This window comes from Schistocerca americana, chromosome 2 (genome assembly GCF_021461395.2).
Source record: "Schistocerca americana isolate TAMUIC-IGC-003095 chromosome 2, iqSchAmer2.1, whole genome shotgun sequence".
In the NCBI taxonomy this organism is placed as follows: domain Eukaryota; kingdom Metazoa; phylum Arthropoda; class Insecta; order Orthoptera; family Acrididae; genus Schistocerca; species Schistocerca americana.
Genome location: NC_060120.1, coordinates 440,952,767 through 440,977,432, shown reverse-complemented (window position 1 = coordinate 440,977,432; position 24,666 = coordinate 440,952,767). Strand labels below are relative to the sequence as shown.

The following is a 24,666-nucleotide window of genomic DNA, read 5'->3' as shown; positions in this document are numbered from 1 at the left end:
TCATATCCCTCATTTCATCTTCATCTACGTCCTCTTCCAGTTCCATAATATTGCCCTCAGATACATTACCATTGTATAGACCCTCTATAAACTGCTTCCACTTTTCTGCTTTCCCTTCTTTGCTTAGGACTGGTTTTCCATCTGAGCTTTTGATATTCATACAGGTGGTTCCCTTTTCCCCAAAGGTCTCTTTAATTTCCTGTAGGCAGTATCTATCCTACCCCTAGTGATATATGCCTCTACATCCTTACATTTGTCATCTACCCATCCTTGCTCAGCCATTTTACACTTCCTGCTGATCTCATTTCTGAGATGTTTGTATTCCTTTTTGCCTGTTTCATTAACTACAATTTTATATTTTCTCCTTTCATCAATTAACTTCAATATCTCATCTGTTACCCAACGATTTCTACTACCCCTCACCTTTTTACCTACTTAATCCTCTGCTGCCTTCACTATTCCATCTCTCAAAGCTACCCATTCTTCTTCTACTGTATTTCTTTCCCCTGTATTTGTCAGTCATTCCCTAATTCTCTCTCTGAAACTCTGTACAATCTCTGTTTCTTTCAGTTTATCCAGGTCCCATCTCCTTAAATTCCTATCTCTTTGCAGTTTCTTCAGTTTTAATCTGCAGTTCATAACTAATAAATTGTGGTCAGAGTCCACATCTGCCCCTGGAAATGTCTTACAATTTAAAACCTGGTTCCTAAACCACTGTCTTACCATTATAAAATCTCAAAGCTTCCAGTGTCTCCAGGCCTCTTCCATGTATACAACCTTCTATCATGATTCATAAACAGAGTGTTAGATATAATTAAGTTATGCTCTGCACAAAATTCTACCAGATGGCTTCGTCTTTCATTCCTTATCCCCAATCCGTATTCACTTACTTCTTTTCATTCTCTTCCTTTCCCTACTATTGAATTTCATCCCTCACAGCTATTATTTTTAATCCCCCCTCACTATCTGAATAATTTCTTTTATCACATCATACATTTCTTCAATCTCTTTATCATTGCGGAGCTACGTTGGCATATAAACTTGTACTACTGTGGTAGACATGAGCTTTGTGTCTATTTTGGCTATGATAACGTGTTCACTATGCTGTTCATAGTAGCTTATCCATGCTCCTATTTTTTATTCATTATTAAACCTATTTCTGAAACTTCCTGGCAGATTAAAACTGTGTGCCCGACCGTGACTCGAACTCGGGACCTTTGCCTTTCGCGGGCAAGTGCTCTACCATCTGAGCTACCAAAGCACGACTCACGCCCGGTCCTCACAGCTTTACTTCTGCCAGTATCTCGTCTCCTACCTTCCAAACTTTACAGAAGCTCTCCTGCGAAACTTGCAGAACTAGCACTCCTGAAAGAAAGGATACTGCGGAGACATGGCTTAGCCACAGCCTGGGGGATGTTTCCAGAATGAGATTTTCACTCTGCAGCAGAGTGTGCACTGATATGAAACTTCCTGGCGGATTAAAACTGTGTGCCCGACCGTGACTCGAACTCGGGACCTTTGCCTTTCGCGGGCAAGTGCTCTACCATCTGAGCTACCGAAGCAGAGTGAAAATCTCATTCTGGAAACCTATTTCTGCATTACCCCTATTTGATTTTGTATGATTTTGTATTTATAACCCTGCATTCACCTGACTGGAAGTCTTGTTTCTCTTGTCACCAAACTTCACTAATTGCCCTTGTCCACTATATCTACCTTTAACCTTTCCATTTCCCTTTTTAAATTTTCTAGTCTACCTGCCTGATTAAGGGATCTGATATTCCATGCTCCAGTCCATAGAACACCATTTTTCTTTCTCGTGATAACAACATCTTCCTGAGTAGTCCCCACCCAGAGATCCAAATGGGGGACTATTTTACCTCCAGAATATTTTACCCATGAGAATGCCATCATCATTTAACCATACAGTAAAGCTGCATGCCCTTGGGAAAAAATACAGCTGTAGTTTCCCCTTGCTTTCAGTTGTTTGCAGTACCAGCACAGCAAGGCCATTTTGATTAATGTTACAAGGCCAGATCAGTCAATCATCCAGACTCTTGCTCCTGCAACTATCAAAAAGCCTGCTGTTCCTCTTCAGGAACCACACATTTGTCTGACCTCTCAACAAAGATCATTCAATTAACAGATATCAAATGATTTGTTAAAATTAGAATTTATAGTCAGGTGTTTTAGCTATTATCAAACTCATTAGCTGGGGGTCAAGAAAAATGCTCAGGGTGATGTGAAAACAACAATATTTATCACTGTGTAGGGTGATACATACTACCACATTGTGGTATATCTTTTTTATCACCTCATCTGTACTTTTTCATTCTTGTTACCCAACAAAGTGACAATCCTCTTCCTTGCTTCTCACTACTACCACAAACAGAAACCAGCTGTCCTTTATTACCATTCCTGTTAAAAATCTTCCCCAAGATCTTTTAAATTGTTGTAAAGCTCTGAATACTGAAATGAGATATCTAGATATGCACAAATTCATAGTTTTAACTACTGTTGTAACTGCAATGATATTCTTCAAATTTTGTCTAAGCACTTTCAATTCTTACTGCTGGAGCCTCTTGTATTTCTAAAAAAACAGTGACACAAAATGCCACTGAAAACAAAACATTGTAAATTTATTACATAATTTTAATTTTGTAAGATCACATGAGATAAACTGTACGTAATGGCTAGATATCAAGGCCTGTTTAGGACCATTTCTCCAGTAACTGTGAAAATAAATGTACTGAGTGTGGGAGGGGGGGTAGTTTTACAGACAATTTCAATAAGTCTTAAAAGAGTTATAGTGGGATATGTGTAAGATCAGAGCATGAATGAAATCACCCATGTCATTGGTGTATCTGTGTGACAGTCAAAAATGTCAACAAGGAACAGTGTACCACTTTGTAAAGGGACACCCTCCTCTTGCATTACTTTTCCTCAATCGATACCAGAAATAATTACAACTTTTTAAAAGGTTAATATTATCTCAGCTGGTTTTCTAAAAGAATTTCATATGATTTTGAATGTGATGTGGTATATTTCAGGCTATAATCCATAAAAAGAAATTACTTTATTTTTGTTGTTACAATCAGTATTTCTAGCTCTGTATGTACAGTTAAAATTTCTATTCTTTTTCTTTTTTTTGTTTTTAGAAATATTCGAAATTATGAAATGACTGGCAAACTTAGAATTCCTATTATTAACTGCACAATCTGATGATATTTATTATGCTTACTTCTGGATTCATTTATAAAATAATGGCATAAACTGGTAGAGATTAATTTGTCAAGAAAATTTGTAAACTCTTCAGAATATTGTTAATACCACAGAATGGGTGAGGAGTAGTGGGCTTGCCTATGATGTGATCAGACATATTTTTAATTTTGGCAATAACTATGTAATTTTCAGTTTTGTTGAAGCAGTAATTGCAAAGACAGTGTGATATAGAAAAATATGAGAGAATAAAATCAGCATAAAAGCAGAAATTACTACTCAGGCAATTCTTCAGAAGTTATTGCATCAATTGGAAACATGAGAACCTATAATGTCAAAAATTTCAGCTTCAAGAATCAACCCCTAGACATGAAGAACTGGAGCCAATTATGAGAATAGAAGATAAGTAAAAAATTTATTGTAAATCTTACTCCTCTTGAAGCTTATTTAAAAATGGCAAAGATAGAGACAATCAACAAATGATGTGAAGGAGGGGTAGATGACAAGCAGTGGCATTGTCTGGAATCAGCTGACTGATAATGAAGTTTTGTCTGTTGCAGAAGTAGAAGAGAAGTGATTCATGTATGAACAGATTTCTGATCACTCAAAGATAGAAGACCAAGAGCTGCCCAACAAAGTCATATCAACAGTGATGATGTGCTACCTACACTGTTGGAATGGATCAAATGAAAGTGGACTTTACAACTACAACCAGGGACATCAAAAAGGAAAGATGAGTACAAACTATTTGTGAAATTAATTTGTTTGTGGATTCGAGTCCTTATTAACAAAATGAATATAGGTGAGTGTAGTAGTGATGTAGAAGAGAAAGCTGTAGGACCCAGCCAGGACATGTCTGAGACAAGTGAAATTGTAGTCAGTAAAGAAACAGTAAAAACTGACATTTTGCAGTTAATTTTGGTAAAACTAGAAGAAATGAAGAAAGATAACAATAGAAAATTTAGTGCCGTTAATAATCAGTTAACTGAAAAATTTACTTCACTACAAGGACATTTAAATGATCTGAAAACTGAAACCAATAGTAAAATGGATATGGTACATTACCAAATAGACCAACTTAGTAATCAGGTTTCAGAGCTAAAAAATGGGTTGTCAGAAGGGTTAAAAAACTTTCATGAAAAAGTTGATGTCTTAGGAAATAAATTTTTTGTTTTGGAAAATGAGTTCATTGCCGAATTGGATAGACAGTCAAAGAATGTTGATGACATTAGAGTTGAACAGAAGGCCATGGCAGAAAAAATGGAACAAAACATTACCACTTTAGACCAAAAAATTTTAAATGTTGCAAACAATATGCAAACTAACGTAAATGTTTTAGATAAAAAAAATTGCATCAGTTCATGAAAATTGCATTCACAAAAATCTGTATTTAGGCAATGGTACTGTGTGGTCCAGCACTCCAATAGAAAATTTCCCATCAGACAATTTACATCCAGTGGATTTTCTGCACCACTGTAGAGACAGTTTTGTGTCAGGCATGAGTGGTAATCAAAAGACTTAATCTGTTAAAAGATGTCTTGAAGGTGAAGCTCCTAAATTTAAATTTAGGTCAGTGGGAAACATATCAAAGTTTCAAGAAAAGTTTTTAAATAAATTTTGGTTGGAAGCTGAACAGGGGAGAATTAAAAGTGAATTTTTGAATGGTCCTAATTATAAGAAAAGGGACGCTACTCTGAAAGAGTTTTGTCAGAACCAACTTAAGAAATTGACACACCTTGACAAACCATTTGACAAAATGACATTGATTGATGCTCTTAAAAGGAGATTACCAGAAAGTTTGCAGTGGGATTTAGTACATGGACCTGAAAATTGTCTTGAACAATTTTTACAATATGTTGACAGGCTGGATAGGGCAGTAGAAAGAAGTATGTACCATAAGAATCAGAATGATAGAAATCACAGTGGAAGTAACTACAGAAACAGAGATAGTGGTAACTTCTATCAGGAACAAAATGATAATAGAGAAAGAAATTTTTAACGTCAGCAGGATAGGAATAATGGGGACAACCATGGGCAATTTAATAGGAGAAACAATCATAGAAGTAAGTACTTGGGGAATGGCATCCATCTCAATGAAGTTTTTGGGGCAAGGAAACACAACAAGCACAGGACCCACAATTTACACTTTCAATTAAACAATAAAAACAGTGTTAATAATATGGCACAGGTATCTGAAGGTGAACAGAAAAAATATCAGATTTCTCATTTATGTATTGATCAAAAGTATTGGGATACTATGTTTAATTATGGTGAGGTAGGTACTAATCACAAACTAAAACATGAGAGTAATGAGAATTTTGATGTAGTATGTACCAATGACTTATTCTCTTGGTCAGAAAACAGTGTTATTGATGTATGTAAATTAGGTGATGACTGTATTGGATCTGAACTAGGTGATATTTTTTATATAGATGTGAAAGAAAGCTGTGAAATAACTGAGGTTGGTAAGTCTGAGACTGGTAGATTATTTCAAATGAATGTAGGTGTTGATGGACATGAGACTTGAGTTGTTAATGATGTTGTTGATGAAGTAATTTTGGAAGAATATGATGATGATGGTGATGATGTTGATGTTGATGAGTGTCAGGTATTTGTGGTGTTTAAGAATAATGAAGTTTCAGAGTTACTTATGAATGATGTTGACAATATAGATAAGGTAAGTGATGTATGTGATGATGTTAAGTGAGAGTCATGGAATACCAGCCCAGTCAGAGAAGTTTTTCATTAATGTCATGCAGAGTAAAGGTGAGTTATCTGTAAGCCTAGAGAACAAAAGTGAAAACTTTTTGCAGTTTGTTTGGTGCAGGTTGATGATAACATAGATAAATGTGCATTCTGGAATAGGTTAGCTGGGGTTAGTCAAAATTTGTATGCAACTTGGTGGAATGTAGTGAAAGAAGATTTAAGCAGGAACTGTAATTTTTGCAGCAATGTGTTTTGTGTTCCTTCTGTAATAAGAGCATGGCAAAATCATCTTAAGTGTACACGATAATTCAAGGATCAATCTAAATCACAAATTTAAATCAAGCAAAGTAAAAACTCTACTATTCAATGGCACATAACTAAAGGCTTCAGTGACTAGGAAGAGACTGACTAGCAATAGATGGGCTGTGGAATTTAGCAGTAAACACTCATCAGAGGGTGGCATCAACTTATGTGTTTGCCACAGCTGCTGTGCCTCAGACTGGCAAAAGCCACAGCTGTCACCTGGATTCCGAGTATCTCTGACATGTTCCCCCTCCTATTGATACATGGGCTAGGCAGGGAATCCAAATCAGTCTCAGATACTAAATGTGAAATTTATGTAAAATAATGGAGTGATATATGGAGCACAGTAACACGTAGCAGAAAACAGCATTCACACTAGGTTTCAAGCACGAGTTCTTTTTCCAGCAATAGTACACATAGTCCACATATTCACACACACAGAGACACACTACTGTGGCAACAGCAAGACTAATTATTGATATCCAATTATTGAAAACAGTTGTCTGATCTGATGGAGTGGAGAGAGGGTAGGCAAGGCCACAAAGAATGGGTAGCAACAAAGAGGCAGGTCTTTGGATAGATGACTGTGTGGCCACACAACAAGACGAAAAAAGTACAGAGGGTACAATAAGAGGTGTCAGAAAAGGGAGATGGGGGAAATGAGGAGGAAAAATGAGGGAGGGTGGGAAATGGATGGAAAGGTGAAGATGAAGAAGGAGAAATAGAGGGGAGAGGGAGAGGGAGAGGGAGAGGGAGAGAAGCCGAAGGAGATTGTCAGAATGTCCTCAAGGCAGTGCAAGATTTGGGCACAGAAGGACTGGTATGGACAGAAGAGAGAAGGGAAACACAAAGTAGTCCAGTAAGAAAACATTAGCTGAGATTTAGGCCAGAGGGACTGTAAGACCATAGAATGTTGTGGAGGGACAGATCCACCTGGATGGTTCAGCAAAACTTGTGCTGGAAGGGAGTATCCCAATGGCCCACATAGTGAAGCAGATGTTGAAGTCATTTGTGTTGTGGTGTGCAGCGTGTTTGACAACTGGATGGTCAAGTTTGTGGTTTGCCACAGTTTGGCAATGGACATTCAGCTGAGTAGACAATTGGTTACTTGTCACGTCCACATAGAATGCTATGCGGTAATTGAAGTTTAGCTGATATATAACATTGTTGCTTTCACACATGGCCCTGTCTTTTAATGGGTAGGAAATGCCTGTGACTGGACTGCAGTATGAGGTGGTGGGCGGGTGTATGAGACAGGTCACACACCTGGGCTGACAGCAAGGGGATGACCAGTGAGGCACAGGACTGGGAATAGGACTGGAGTAGGGAGAGAAAAAGGTATTTTATAGGTTGGGTGGGTGGTAAATCACAACTCTGGGGGATGTGGGAAGGATTTTGAGAAGGATATCCCTCATCCCAAGACACAAAGTAAGGTAGCCGAATCCCTGGTGGAGGATGTGGTTGAGCCTTTCAAGGCCAGGGTGATACTGCGTGATCAGGAAAGTACTGGTCAGTGGCTGATTAACAGGTTTACTGGCATCAGAAGAGCAGATGTCATGGGTGACTTGTTTATGGATGAGCTGGACAGGGTATTGACTGTCAGTAAAGGCTCTGGTAAGGTTATCAGTATATTTCAACAACTCCTGCTTTCCACTGCAGATGCGGCATCAATGGGTGATGGGGCTGTAAGAAAAAGACTTTTTGACATGGATTGGGTGACCACTGTCAAAGTAGAGGTACTGTTGGTAGTTGGTGCACTTGATATGGACAGGCAATTTTATGGAGCCCCCTGAGAGTTGGAGACTGACATCCTGGAAGGGCTTGATGAGTTTAGAAGAACCAAGTGAAGCAGATTTGGAAACAGTTGTTGATGTTACGGAGGAAAGAGCAAAGGTTGTCTCTGTTGTGAGTCCAAATCATGAAAATGTCATCAAAGAATCTGAACCAGATGAGAGGTTTTAGGTGTTGACTGGATAGGAACGAGTCCTCCATATGGCCCATACATAGGTTGTCATAGGAAGGTGCCATGTGACTACCCATGGCAGTACCACAGATTTGTTTGTAGATTTGAAATAATTAATTCTGGGTGAGGACGTGGTTGTCTAGGAGGATTAGGAAAGAGGTGGTGGCTTTGGTATTAGGAGGATATTGTTCACCTCCCTCACCACCTCTCCACAGTTCCTGTCTCATTACCACCAGACTCCTTGTTAGTCACTGTGGATGCAATGTCCTTATGCACCAACAATGCATGCCCATGGCTTTATAGTCATGGAACACTACATTTCCCAACATCCTTCTGTACCAAACCCATAACTTCTTTCCTAATCCTCCTAGCCAACCACATCCTCAGCCGAAATTTCACTTTAGAAAGGCCAAATCTACAAACAAATCTGAGGTATTGCCATGGGTACCTGCATGGCACCTGTCTGGTTCAGATTCATTGACGACACTTTCATGATATGAAGTCATGGAAGGGACAACCTTTGGTCTTCCCTCCATAACCTCAACACTTGTTCCCAAATTCAGTTCACATGGTCCTTCTCAGCTTGTTGAGCCACCATCCTAGATGTCGATCTCCATCCTTCAGGTGGCTCCATAAGTATGTTGGTCAATACCTCCACTTTGATAGCTGTCACCCATTCCATGTCAAAAAGCTCTTCCTAACTGCCTCATCATCCGAGGAAGCCTCATCTGCAGGATAAAGCAGGAGTTATTGAAACTAGTGATAAACTTCCCAGAGCCTTTAATGATAGACAATATCCTATCCAGCTCACCCACAAATGAGTCACCCTTGCCATATGATCCTCTCAAACCAGTGAAAAGCCAGCGATTAGCACTCCTCTGATTATACAGAATCATTCTGGCCTTGAAAAGCTCAACCACATCCTCCACCAGGACCTTGACTACATCACATCATGTCCTGAAATGAGGGATATCCCATCCAAAATCCTGCCCACACCTCCAAAGAAGTGTTCTGCCACCCAACAAACATACGGATTTTCTTTGCCCGTCTATACTCCAATCCTACTCCCAGTTCTGTGCCCCATGTGTCATTCCTTTATGGTCAGCCATGTTGCAATTACTATAAAGCACACTATGTGGGCAAGACAAGAAACCAATTGTCCACTTGCATGGATGGCCACCATCGAACTGTGGCAAATTGTAAACCTGGCCATCCAGGTGTTGAACATGCCACATCTAACAACACAAATGAGTTCAATAGCTGCTTCACTACTTCAGCCATTTGGGTGTTCCCTTCCAGCACAAGTTTCTCTGAACTTCACACATGGGAATTGTCTCTTCAACAAGTCCTGAACTCTTGCAAACCCCTGGTATAAAGTCTGCTAACCTGTACCCACTACCCCACCTTCCGTTTCTCTTCATTTTTTCATTCATACCATTCCACCCAAATCACACACTGCCTTCTCCTACCAATCTTCCCTTCCCCCCCCCCTCCCCCCTCTCCATGCACAGGCATTCTCCCTCTCCCTCTCTTTCTCTCTTCCCCTCCTGTCCACCCTTTTCAACCCCTCTCACTTCTCTCCTCCCTCCACTTTCTCCCTCTTCATCTTAATCTTCTTCTCCTTTTCCCCATCATTTCTCCCCACTCCTCCTTCCTACATCTCTTTTGTTGTAGCTTCTACTTTGTACTTTTTTCATCTCACTGTGAGGCCATGGAATCTTCTGTACAAGACCTGCCTCTTCCTGCTAATACCTCCTTGCATCTTTCCACACCCCTCCCTACTACCATCAGATCAGCAAACTGCTTTCAGTAATCAAGTACCAATAATCAGTCTTGCTGTGGTCACAGGATTGTGAGTTTGGGTGGTTGTGTGTGTGTGAATGGGTGTACTATGTCTGGAAAAAGAGTTAGGGTTCATAAACTAGTGTGAATGTGTTCTCTGTTATGTTTTACTGTGCTCCATGCATTGATCCACTATAGGTGCTCCATCCAGAAATTTCCATTATTGCTATAAATTTTGAGGATGAATGAGAAGTATGCTGTATATCTTGCAAAACTGTGGTAACCTTAAAAGTAAGAGCAAAAATGGTTCAAATGGCTCTGAGCACTATGGGACTTAACAGCTATGGTCATCAGTCCCCCAGAACTTAGAACTACTTAAACCTAACTAACCTAAGGACATCACACAACACCCAGTCATCACGAGGCAGAGAAAATCCCTGACCCTGCAGGGAATCGAACCCAGGAACCCGGGCGTGGGAAGCGAGAACGCTACCGCACGACCACGAGCTGCGGACAGTAAGAGCAAAGTATGCAGTATTTTTGAGACAGTCTGACTTGGCTGCTGGCTATAGGTGTAAATAAATCATGATTTTGACTGTTGGTGGGAAGGGGCAACGCAAGGAAATCAGCCCCAACTTTCTCTTTCAATGCTGGCTGGCTACAGCCGTGTTTTGTTTTCCTACAGAGCTTCAAATGACACATAAAGGCAGCAATTTATGATCCACTTTGGGGTGGGGAGACTCATACTAGAAGCCTGTGGTTAACCCTGGGGCAACACCCTCACTCATTTCAAAATAAGAAAAGAAAACAAGGAGTACACAACAAAAACAAAACAAAGTACATAACAAATCCATTAATGGCTATCATATTTGCAGCACATGGCTGACTCATTTCACAGCAACTTCTCATGACTTTTCACCACTCACTGTAATACTCTGCTGGCCAGTGTGGCCAAGTGGTTCTAGACGCTTCAGTCTGGAACCGTGCGACCGTTACGGTTGCAGGTTCGAATCGTGTCTCAGGCATGGATGTGTGTGATGTCCTAAGGTTAGTTAGGTTTAAGTAGTTCTAAGTTCTAGGGGACTGATGACCTCAGATGTTAAGTCCCATAGTGCTCAGAGCCATTTGAACAATTTTGTAATACTCCTTTCATTTGCCTTACCCATTGTCAATTTTAATTAAAATTTTTTTTTACCAGAATCTTAATGCTAAATCCTGTATGTGGTTGTCCAAAGTGGTAGGGTGGTGTAATGTTTTATTGTAAATATTTCTGTTGTTGTTGTTGTTGTGGTCTTCAGTCCTGAGACTGGTTTGATGCAGCTCTCCATGCTACTCTATCCTGTGCAAGCTTCTTCATCTCCCAGTACCTACTGCAACCTACATCCTTCGGAATCTGCTTAGTGTATTCATCTCTTGGTCTCCCTCTACGATTTTTACCCTCCACGGTGCCCTCCAATGCTAAATTTGTGATCCCTCGATGCCTCAAAACATGTCCTACCAACCGATCCCTTCTTGTAGTCAAGTTGTGCCACAAACTTCTCTTCTCACCAATCCTATTCAATACCTCCTCATTAGTTACATGATCTACCCACCTTATCTTCAGCATTCTTCTGTAGCACCACATTTCGAAAGCTTCTATTCTCTTCTTGTCCAAACTAGTTATCGTCCATGTTTCACTTCCATACATGGCTACACTCCATACAAATACTTTCAGAAACGACTTCCTGACACTTAAATCTATACTCGATGTTAACAAATTTCTCTTCTTCAGAAACACTTTCCTTGCCATTGCCAGTCTACATTTTATATCCTCTCTACTTCGACCATCATCGGTTATTTTACTCCCTAAATAGCAAAACTCCTTTACTACTTTAAGTGTCTCATTTCCTAATCTAATTCCCTCAGCATCACCCGACTTAATTTGACTACATTCCATTATCCTCGTTTTGCTTTTGTTGATGTTCATCTTATATCCTCCTTTCAAGACACTGTCCATTCCGTTCAACTGCTCTTCCAAGTCTTTTGCTGTCTCTGACAGAATTACAATGTCATCGGCGAACCTCAAAGTTTTTATTTCTTCTCCATGAATTTTAATACCTACTCCGAATTTTTCTTTTGTTTCCTTTACTGCTTGCTCAATATACAGATTGAATAACATCGGGGAAAGGCTACAACCCTGTCTCACTCCTTTCCCAACCACTGCTTCCCTTTCATGCCCCTCAAATCGTATAACTGCCATCTGGTTTCTGTAGAAATTGTAAATAGCCTTTTGCTCCCTGTATTTTACCCCTGCCACCTTCAGAATTTGAAAGAGAGTATTCTAGTTAACATTGTCAAAAGCTTTCTCTAAGTCTACAAATGCTAGAAACGTAGGTTTGCCTTTTCTTAATCTTTCTTCTAAGATAAGTCGTAAGGTCAGTATTGCCTCACGTGTTCCAACATTTCTACGGAATCCAAACTGATCTTCCCCGAGGTCGGCTTCTACCAGTTTTTCCATTCGTCTGTAAAGAATTCGCGTTAGTATTTTGCAGCTGTGACTTATTAAACTAATAGTTCGGTAATTTTCACATCTGTCAACACCTGCTTTCTTTGGGATTGGAATTATTATATTCTTCTTGAAGTCTGAGGGTATTTCGCCTGTCTCATATATCGTGCTCACCAGATGGTAGAGTTTTGTCATGACTGGCTCTCCCGAGGCCATCAGTAGTTCTAATGGAATGTTGCCTACTCCGGGGGCCTTATTTCGACTCAGGTCTTTCAGTGCTCTGTCAAACTCTTCACGCAGTATCTTATCTCCCATTTCGTCTTCATCTACATCCTTTTCCATTTCCATAATATTGTCCTCAAGTACATCGCCCTTGTATAAACCCTCTATATACTCCTTCCACCTTTCTGCCTTCCCTTCTTTGCTTAGAACTGGGTTGCCATCTGAGCTCTTGATATTCATACAAGTCGTTCTCTTCTCTCCAAAGGTCTCTTTAATTTTCCTGTAGGCAGTATCTATCTTACCCCTAGTGAGACAAGCCTCTACATCCTTACATTTGTCCTCTAGCCATCCCTGCTTAGCCATTTTGCACTTCCTGTCGATATCATCTTTGAGACGTCTGTATTCCTTTTTGCCTGCTTCATTTATTGCATTTTTATATTTTCTCCTTTCATCAATTAAATTCAATATTTCTTCTGTTACCCAAGGATTTCTATTAGCCCTCGTCTTTTTACCTACTTGATCGTCTGCTGCCTTCACCACTTCATCCCTCAGAGCTACCCATTGTTCTTCTACTGTATTTCTTTCCCCCATTCCTGTCAATTGTTCCCTTATGCTCTCCCTGAAACTCTGTACAACCTCTGGTTCTTTCAGTTTATCCAGGTCCCATCTCCTTAAATTCCCACCTTTTTGCAGTTTCTTCAGTTTCAATCTGCAGTTCATAACCAATAGATTGTGGTCAGAATCCACATCTGCCCCAGGAAATGTCTTACAATTTAAAACCTGGTTCCTAAATCTCTGTCTTACCATTATATAATCTATCTGATACCTTTTAGTATCTCCAGGATTCTTCCAGGTGTACAATCTTCTTTTATGATTCTTGAATCAAGTGTTAGCTATGATTAAGTTATGCTCTGTGCAAAATTCTACAAGGCGGCTTCCTCTCTCATTCCTTCCCACCAATCCATATTCACCTACTATGTTTCCTTCTCTCCCGTTTCCTACTGACGAATTCCAGTCACCCATGACTATTAAATTTTTGTCTACCTTCACTACCTGAATAATTTCTTTTATCTCATCATACATTTCATCTATTTCTTCATCATCTGCAGAGCTAGTTGGCATATAAACTTGTACTACTGTAGTAGGCATGGGCTTTGTGTCTATCTTGGCCACAATAATGCGTTCACTATGCTGTTTGTAGTAGCTAACCCGCACTCCTATTTTTTTATTCATTATTAAACCTACTCCTGCATTACCCCTATTTGATTTTGTATTTATAACCCTGTAATCACCTGACCAAAAGTCTTGTTCCTCCTGCCACCGAACTTCACTAATTCCCACTATATCTAACTTTAACCTATCCATTTCCCTTTTTAAATTTTCTAACCTACCTGCCCGATTAAGGGATCTGACATTCCACGCTCTGATCCGTAGAATGTTAGTTTTCTTTCTCCTGATAATGACATTCTCTTGAGTAGTCCCCGCCCGGAGATCCGAATGGGGGACTATTTTACCTCCGGAATATTTTACCCAAGAGGACGCCATCATCATTTAATCATACAGTATTTCTGTAGTAAGGAATATAAAGTTCAAAATATTTTTCTTTTTCTGAACTGATTGGCCATTTGTTAGATAGAAGCTGTTTATTTTCTAATAAGTTCTGAACAGAATCACAAATTTCAGGTGTTCTATTAATAACTATTTCAAACTACTGCAGCTGGATGATGTATACCTCCTGAGGTACCACCTGAAGCACTACCCACGATAGGAACCAAACAATGAAATGTAAATACTTTAATGAGGATGTGGCCCAAAAGATCTAAAGATACATAGTTGAGCCAAAACATTATAACAACCTCATCTCTCAGGTTTTCTTGGCATTACTGATTAATGGTGATCTGGGTATTGAGCCATGTTATTGTTTCCATTTGATGTACTGTAAAATTTCAGCTACTAGTACAGCCATCTACTTCAGGTTCTGTGAGTTTTGTTGTCATGTGACAACAACTCAGCTGAATATCTAGAAAAATCACCATTAATAATGACCACTTGCTTAATAATGTGTTGTTCCATGTTCAAAAGACAATAAAGCAGTGTTTCTGTGGATCAGGCAAATTTGATGGCCAAGGTATTCATGCCACTCAAACTACCATATCACAGTTCTCATCCTGTGACAGCTACCCTGCTGGAAGATGCCATCACCATCAGGGAAGATGTCAAGAGTGAAGGCATCCAAACAATAATCTTAATGTAGTCCACTTCAGCATTGATGCCTTTGATTACTACCACAAGTCCCACAGAAGCCCAAGTGAATGTCGCCCGTAGTATAATACTGGTCCCACCAGCCAATATCCATGGTGCAACTATTAATCTGGATGACGCCATACATGGACATAAGCATCAACGTGATGATTCATCCAACCAGTTGACACATTTCTATTGATCCATGGTCCAATCTGGCCACATTTTTTGGTCAACATGGGGAGACATAGTGCTTCTCTGCTGTGCAGCCTCATTTTCAATTAGTAGTGTGCTCTGAAACACTAATGCCTGCACCAGGACTATACTGTGTAGTTAGATCTGCCACAGATCACCAGCTGTCCTACTTTACAGAGAAGGTAAGCTTCAAATGACCATGTTCTGTAATGAGGTGTGAACATCCAACACTTTATTGCACACTCTTGGTTTCAGTGTCATTCAATCATTTTCCATAGATGCTCACAAAAATAACATGTGGACAGCTGTTTACAAGATACTCATTCCAACAGGCCAGGCAATAATAATGCACCCTTTTTCAAATTTGCTTGTGTCGGTGAGTTTCTAGTGCAGTGGTTAGCACACTGGACTTGCAGTTGGGAGGATGATGGTTCAAAGCCGCATCTGGTCATCATGATTTAAGCTGTCCATTATTTCCCTAAATTGCTTCAGGCAAATGCTGGGATGGTTCCTCTGAAATGGCATGGCCGACTTCATTCCCCATCCTTCCCTACTCCAATGGGACTGATGACCTCACTGTTTGGTCCTCTTTCCCAAATCAACCAACCAATCAATCAGTTAGTTTCCCCCATTTGCAGCCTGTATCAACTCTATAATGATTCCTCATTAGTCTTTACCTCACATATGTACACATATGTACTTTCCTTAAGAGCCATATCCTGCAACATTACAAGGTGACATTCAGTCTTGCAGTGTGCATTATTCAAATTGTTTTAGCTCATCAGTGCATATTTTATGATGATAACCACAAAGTCTGTGACAAATCATGTTTTATTTGTAGCTCAATTTCTTGAGCATTCGCTTGTTACTAAAGAGAATATAATTCATTATCTGTAATGATTCTGAAAAAAGTTTGAACTGCTCTTTGTTGTTCAGTCAGGTGCAGGCATTAGCAAAACAGGATATTTTGATAGCATCTCTTGGTATCCTCTTCAGGTGATACAAAGAACACGGTAGATTCTTCAGAAAAATTTAAGATCAAACATCAACTATGAAATAGTATTTTTGTATAAAATAAAACATTTCTGCATAAATTATACATTCCATTCAGAATGCCCCCTTCACCATTTACGTGTTCAATTCTTTTCAGTTTACAGCAAAGGGCATCTTCATAAGGGATATAGAACATGCAAGAACAATATATGTATATAAATATCTTACAATTTTTTTTGAGTTAGATACAATACAGTTCAAAAAAAATGTAACATTTTATAAACGTGAAAATCATTTGCAAGCAGCAGGACTTACGCTTGAGCAGAAATTCCTGTCTGAACTGTTGGTAGTTTCACATATCCAGCAGCAGAACTGTTTTGATTTGACATCTTTAATAATCATCTGAAATACAACAATTTGATTGTACAGACCTCAGCCACCAAAAATTTAAAATACTTTAAGATAAACTGGGGAAGAGATCATTTTTAATCATGTGCAAAAACAGTTTAAGGTAAAATTTTTCTTTCTGCTCTGTTATATTTACAAAAACATTTTTTTTTTTGTACTTTGATTTGTCACATCTCTCCAGTTGTTTCTTTCGTATTGTGTTTTATTGTTCATTTCAGATTTGTTCTCATCTTAATTTCTGTTACCTCATTAGAGGTAAATTGGAATCTCTCCAGCACTGTCACATTAAATATCATGATTATTACAAATCTGCTGTTGCCAAACACAGCCTCATGAACGAACATATAATTATGTTTGACTAAATGGATATCTCATCCTCTGCATCTGTCTACTGGTATTCTGTCAGCAAAGAAGCCACTGAGATTAGAATGTGCTATAACAACTTTAATTGGAATAGTGGCTATATCCTTAGTTGTGCATGGAAATGGTCACTTGAGTTTGAAAGTCAACAGAGAAATATGGTTAATTACCTACCATTTAATGAAACCAACATAACTATCAGTGTTCTTCCATCACAGACATCAACAAAATCTCTGACAGTATATGGAATTTTCATGAATATCACATGTCCCCATGAGACAATCCAGTCAGCTTAACAAACTACCACAGTGAAGGAATTACGTACAAATCTGATGCAACAAGAAAATCGTGAAGTATTTTTCTGAGCTGCTGCATTATTAGGCTGTCCTACAGCATGACTGGATGTATTTGCACCCATCGATAGTGATTTGTGTACAGGATTAATTATGACAGACAAGGATATTTTGACGATTGTTCAAAGCTCAAAAAATCACTTTTATGTAGATGACATGAATTTGGCAATGAAATTAACATTTCAGTTCCTGTCCCCACTGCATCATAAGTGCAGATTGTCCCAAAATGGTTGTGTAGCTATTTAGATGTGCGTATGAATAGCAAAATGAATAAAACAACTGAAAATATACTCAAAAATACACTGCAAAAAACATAACATTTTTTCCCTGAGAAACACTAATGTAAATAAACTTCCCGAACACAAATGTAATTACAAAAGTAATTTTTAGCCAGAAGTCAAATTACTGTACTGTAACAAAATTTTACAAAATCAATTATAAAGTAATGCTCTTTTTCCCACATACATCATTTACCATGAAAAAATATTCCAGTCCACTAAGTATTACACTGTATTTATAAACAGTCTGTGTAATGAGAAGTGGCAGAGCCAGGTATCATCCTCAGAATTTGGAAGTATTGCTACCAGAGAGTGAGGACTCACACAATCAAACTTGTGTCCATTGCACAGCAATTATACAAACACTCTTGACCAATGGCCTTACCTGTGAACATGTATATCACATATACTTCAAACATATATCTCTGAATCTCTGCTGTTTTACGCTATACAACTCCAGAGAGCATGTTAAATGTATCTGAGGTGTTCAGCCATGTAACACGATTTTGGTCCTTAAACACATTGACAAAAACAATGGCTCCCTGCAGTGTTCATTCTTGCAACCTCCTTGACACACTGAATGATACAAATAAGAGGTAAATTGCATTCCATACTTTTATAGTATTTCAAGTCAGCTGAATCCATGATGCTAGATGTTAGCTATGGTTTCATAAAAACAATCAGAACTTCCCTAATCTATGTTCCCCCTTCACTTTGTGTCTTCTCACTTCCATTTGCTTCATCACAACTTGTCTCTCTTCCTGCTGCCTCCTCACAAACTGTCCCTCTTCCAAGTTGTTCCCCACACACCCTGCTACTTCCACCTGCTCACCTCCTTAACCTGCCTCATCATACCCTGTTTCTCTTCCACGTACCTCCTCACAACCTGTCCCTTTTGCACCTGCCTCTTCATAAATTGCCTGTCTTCCACCTTCCTCTCAACATCCCCTCCCACTTCCACCTGCTCCCTCTTCCATCTGCTTCAGCACACACTGCTCCTCTTCCATGCACCTTCTCACAACCTGTGCCTCTTCCACCTGCCTTCGTACAAACTGTCTCTCTTCCATCTGCTTCCACACATTCCCTGCCACTTCCAAAGCACCCCTTGTCCACCTGTTTCATTGCATCCAGTTCCTCTCCCCTATGTCTCCACACTATCTGTCTGTCTTTCGCCTGCCTCCCCATACACCTGCCCACTTCCACCTGGGTCCTCACATTCTCTCCGTCTTCCACCTGCCGCCTCACACCTTCTTTTTTTTCCCCACCTGCCCACTACCTTTATCCATCTTCCACCTGCCCTTTCTCTGTGTCCAACTCCTCCTCATTCATCTCTCTGTCCATCTTCTCCTCCCCTTCTCACTGTCCATCTGTTCCTCCCCCTCTCTCTTTCCATCTGCTACAACACCTTGTTTTCAGTCCCACTGCCACTGGAGTGGGAGGTAGGCAGTTCTTATTTCCTCAGTGGTGCTTCACACTGCACAATGAGTGACTCATGTACCAACCTCAGTTGAAATTGATCTAGTGGGTTAGGACAAGATGTGAAACATACATATGTAGGTAGGTTGGAACTTAAATAGTGGCAACACCGCTGAGGAAACACTATGCAATGGAATCTACTATTGTCACTGATAGCACACGTTGTTGACATGCCTACCTTACCTCTGAGAGAATGGACTCACCCATCCCATGTCACCAGCGTGCGCACAATCGAGGGAAACACAGTCACTTGTGGGCGAGCAGTCTAACATAATGGTGTCACTATGTTTTCGAAACAGGAACAATGGAGTTGGATCAAGATTGAATGTGCCAGAGGCTGTACAGCACAACTGTGTCATTAAGGTCTTCAAGAGGTGTGCAGGGAATCGGCATTGCCATACAGAACACTAGCACGTTGGGTAAAAGCCTTCAATAAAGGCCAGCAGACTGTGGCAGACATGCATCAGGCATGTCGTCCTAGCATCTCTGAAGAAGAATTGCATGCTTTTACCACGTCAGGGGACAGTGATCAATGCCATAAGATTTGCAAGCTTTCCCACGAACCTGGATTTGTGCATACAACTGTGCTTTGCATCCTGAAGGAATGTCTGGTCTTGTGAAAAATTGCATCACAGTGGGTTTTGCATGACTTGACAGAAATGGATGCATTATGACACTGCTCAGACACACTTGGAGTGCTATGAGCACAAAGGAGAGGCTTTCTTATGCCATATCATAACACTGGATGTGACATGGGCCACATCGTAAAAACCAAAACTGAGACGCCAATCCAACGAATGGCATCATTATGGGTTGCCGTAAAAGCCAAAGTGCATCAGAGCCCCAGTATGGTGAAAGTTTTGGTGATTCTTGTGTGTGACTGTGATTGTTATCCTAATGCATTATGTTCCTCCAAAGCAATCATCAATGCACAGTATTACTGTTCGTTTTTGGAGCGTCAACTGCAACCAGCTTTGTGAAAGAAGTGGTGACACTTTTTGTGCAACCCACCCATCATTTTGCACAACAATGGGTGGGCACATACAGGACAAGCTGTGGTTGCTCTGTTCGGTCGATGGGACTTGGAAGTACTGAACCATCTACCATACTTCTCGGACTTAAGACCTTGTGGCTTTGATTTGATTCCAAATATGAAGGAATCACTTCATGGTATTCGCTTCAGAACTGTTCCAGAGATTTGACAGGCAGTAGACTGCTCCATTTGCACCATCAACAGAACAGGTTCCACTAACGGCATACTATGCCTTCCACATCGTTGACAACAGGTTCTACACAATGCTCACGACTACTTTGGAGGACAGTAACAGGTGCAAACATGTAACTCTTTTGTATCGGTTGTGAATAAATAGTTGCTATTATTTAAGTTCCAACCCTCGTACATATATTTTTGTGGAATTACCGCCATTAAATTGGCTGATTACATGAATGAGCATGGAAGAACTCTTCTCCTCAATGCCACCCAGAACCCAAATGCTGAGCATATTTTAAACATGTCTCAAGAGACTTGAGTGTCTGCTACATCACTTGGGGTATTGTGATTCTCCCACCAGATATTAGTTTCCCTGAGTGCCAGAGGTGGGAGTTTTCCTTCCAACATGTCCTTGCATCTCAACACACTCCTGGACTCAATCTGCATTAACACAGTCCTCCCTCTCATTGTTATCATATTTTTCATTATACATCCTTTATACAATTTTTGAAGTTATATCGCACTCAGTTGTTTTCTTGAATGGTCTTGCTTTTTCATCTTTAGTCTCCTCACTCCTCTTTCTCCTTCCTTTCCTTCCCATCTCTTTTCCCTCTTACTTTTTAATTTCTCTTTCTCTTAATCCAATTTTGCTTCTCTCACTGTCCTCATCACCTCTGGACTGAAGCTGGCACTGTGCTTACCAGTATACTATCTTTGATGTCCTAGTCTTTGACAGCTCCCCCTTAATCAATGTCACCCCTTGTCAGCGCATGTGGGTTCCTCTAATCTAGGGGTCTGAGTGAACTGCACCCTTCGTTTTCAGTCTTCCCCAATGCATCCCCCTATTCATTCTGAGGAAGTAATTAACAATTCCAAAACCTAGGTTACTTCTACATGTATTTAATGGCACTACTTAACACTTTACCTTCTGAAGGTAAAAACTGTGAACAATTCATAATCTATCATTAAAATTGTCAGATGGATAATTAAGTCATTGCTTTTAAATTCTGCCTTATATTCAAAAATAGTATATTCAGAATTTCTGGGAGACATCTAGGCATCTGTACTCCACAACCCACTGTAGAGCACGTTGCAGTGAGTGGGTGGTGTACAAATGTAATTAAACACCATTGCTGTTTCACCACTGGATGACGTACGAGGCGTGTTTTCTAAGTAAGTACTGTTTTGAAATTAAAAAAATGACATGCTAAGATATCTCAATAATTTTATTTTTACATGAAAACCTGTACCTTAATCTACGCGCTTACGCCATTACAGGCTGATTCTTCCTTGTTTACACTGTGTACTGAGTGTTTAAGATGCCTCCGATAATCATGAGTCCTGCTGACTGTGAAGTACGGACTGTTATACGATTTCTTAGTGCTAAAGGCCTAAAGGCGATCGATATTCATTGTGAGATCTGTGCAGTTTAGGGAGAAAACATTATGAGTGATGGAATGGTAAGAAAGTGGGTGAGAGCATTTAAAGATGGCCGCACAAATGTGCATGATGAACAACGAAGTGGGCGTCCTTCGGTCGTTAATGAAAGTTTGGTGCAGGAAGTGGACAATAAGATGAGAGAAGACAGATGCTTTATGACTTCCTCTTTGAGGGATGACTTTCGTAAGTTTTCTCGTAGTGTTTTGTATGGCATTGTGACCAATCACTTGAATTACTGAAAATTGTGCGCAGTTGGGAACCGAAAATGTTGACGGCTGTGCACAAAAACAAACGTTTAGACAGTGCATTGACTTTCCTTGAGTGGTACCACAACGATGGTGATGATTTCTTAAGCCAAATTGTTATGGGTGATGAAACATGGGTGGCCTATGTCACACCAGAATCAAAGCAACAGTCCATGGAAGTTGTGCGAGGGCATTGTTTTGCTGCAAGACATTGCCCATCCGCATGTAGCGAATCAGACCAAAGATCTCACCACATCTTTCTGATGGGAAACTCTAGATCATCCTCCGTACAGCCCCAATCTTGTGCCCAGTGACTACCATCTGTTCCTGCACTTGAAGAAACACCTGAGCAGTCAGAGTCTCAAGACGATGACGAAGTCAAAACAGTGGTGATGCAGTGGTTAACAAGTCAGTTGGCAGACTTCTATGAGGAGGGTATTCAAAAACTGGTACAACATTATGACAAGTGCCTCAATATTGACGGAAATTATGTAGAAAAATAGATTAAGGTACAGGCTTTCATGTAAAAATAAAATTATTGAGATATCTTTGCACGTCTTTTTTTTTAACTTAAAAATGGTACTTACTTTAAAAACATGCCTCGTACATGGAGAACGAGTCTGTGTAACCATTAATATCTATCATTTTTACTATCATGATAATTGTGTGAAGTATGTGTGACAGGAAATAATAAGTTGCTGAACTTCCTTGGAAAATACACTTTTAGAATTTTAAAATTTTAATATTATATGCTCTCAACATTGATTATGCACTTTATCTATCCCACTGAACTCTGCTGAAAATTTTTGTGATTTTTTCCCAGTTGAATAAGTAAACCCCTAATAAATTGCATAGATTGTGATATGAATTTCATTAATCTAACTTGGTGTTGGTTGACAATGATGAACAAAGTTCAGGAATTAGTAAGATGAATGTTTAGTGAATTATTTATTTATGGATGAATTATACTTCCTTGGCAGATGAGTGGGTAGTGAAAAACTACAAATTGAAAACTTAGTGTTTCATAACTGGTCAGTCTTATGATTTTTTTCTGTCACTTATTGCTGCCTTTATTTACTGCAAAGCTCTGTGTGTGTTAATCACACCAAGTCACACTTTTGCTGAGATTACATCTTAAACTGCTGATTTACAATAAACAGTTCAGCACACAACATTTTCACAGTATTAATTCAGTGAATTTCACTTGGGTGCTTACTTTTTTCATATCTAGAGTTATGTCACTGTTCCACCTTAGGTTGCTCAGATGGACACTGTAGATAATGACAGTTGCGACTGTTTAAGTGAGAATGGAATAAAAAAATATTGGGTTCTTTGCCTACTTCCACTCATTACACTGACCCAGCATGTATTATGATGCTGCTTTTGGGTTTTGGTGAGGCATACGAGCCCTGGATCAAATCCACATGGTAGGTTAACAATGAGGGTCATTGTGATGGCCAACATGGATGTGCTTTTTAAGCAGTTACCCACATATGACTACATACATATCAGGCTGATACTCACATTTTGCCACAGTTACATGCTTTGCAAACATTTCAAAAATGTTCTCCCTCTTCACATGGGATAACTCTAGTGTGGTACACAAATTTCATCCCAGGGACAGGGAGGGAGAGATGTGGCAACAGGAAGGCCATCCAGCCACCCATACCACTAACATTGCCAAATACAGAATTATGTGATGACTGCATGAAAACTCAGAATAAGAACAGTAAAAAGAAGAGGGTGACATTTATTGCACTACTTATCTTTATGTTGAGATTCAGAAGTCAGTTGTTGCACCAGGGTTGATCATCTACAGGTCATGTTAAATTTTCCAGTTATTTTGTTATGATTTAAAGAAGCTAACAGTCTGTCTAAAATTGCATAATCTTTGAACAGCCTCAATGAACTACTAACAACAAATTACTATTATTATTATTATTATTATTATTATTGTTATTTCATTTAGTCCTTTAAACATCACTAAATAGTTTTAGCCTTCTTGTTCTTTTTATGTTCCCAAAATCACTTCATCCTGTCATTATGGTTCTGCTGTTGTTCTGGCAACCACACATTTTTTTTTAGTTTTAGACTTCTTTCTGTTAGTTGTTCAAACATGGATTTAAGTGAGTTGATGTTCTATCTGTATGTTATCTGCACAGTAGCCAGTGGATCAACAGCAACTACATTGAGACCCTTCTGGGTACTGACTAGCCAACATAATTTGGTTCTATGGATCCCATTTATGATGCTGAAGATTTTCTTGGCTAAGTGTGAGTCATACATCTGTGCTACATGACCATACAATTTCATGTTTTTTTGTGCAGTGAAGCTAAATTGTTCTGTCAAGGAATGTGATTTATTTATAATTTTTGACCATCCAGATACTGTCTTGGATCTTGAGTCTGAATATTTTCTGCAGTATCTATCGTTCACCTTTTTATGGCATTTGCATTAATAGTTAACAATGTCTCAGCTGTGTAAAGTGGTCTTGGGGGAATGGATGTTTTGTAGCGGCATGGTTTGGCTTTGATGGAAGTATATTTCTTGTTATAAATACTCCAGAGGTTTGTGTAGGCTTCAAGTAATTTTTCTGCACAAGTTTTATTGTTTTCTTTGGCATTGCCAGTGATCCCAATAATTTCACCCAAGTAGGTTTGGTGTTGAACCTGAATGATTTTGCCGTATTTTATTATGACAGATCCCAGGTGTGTGTGTGTGTGTGTGTGTGTGTGTGTGTGTGTGTGTGTGTGTGTGTGTTCCTCAGGCAATGTCATCTGATAAGAAATT

General features: G+C 39.5%; 1 protein-coding gene across 1 annotated transcript in view; it reads right to left on the bottom strand.

The window, feature by feature from the left end:
• The window catches only part of LOC124596565 (ATP-binding cassette sub-family C member 12-like), a 526,900-nt gene extending 510,405 nt beyond the window's left edge, over positions 1-16,495 (bottom strand). The window contains exon 1 of the mRNA XM_047135749.1: positions 16,422-16,495. Within this exon, the coding sequence (XP_046991705.1) occupies positions 16,422-16,495 (74 nt within the window). The remainder of the gene's footprint in view (positions 1-16,421) is intronic.
• Positions 16,496-24,666: the final 8,171 nt, after the last annotated feature.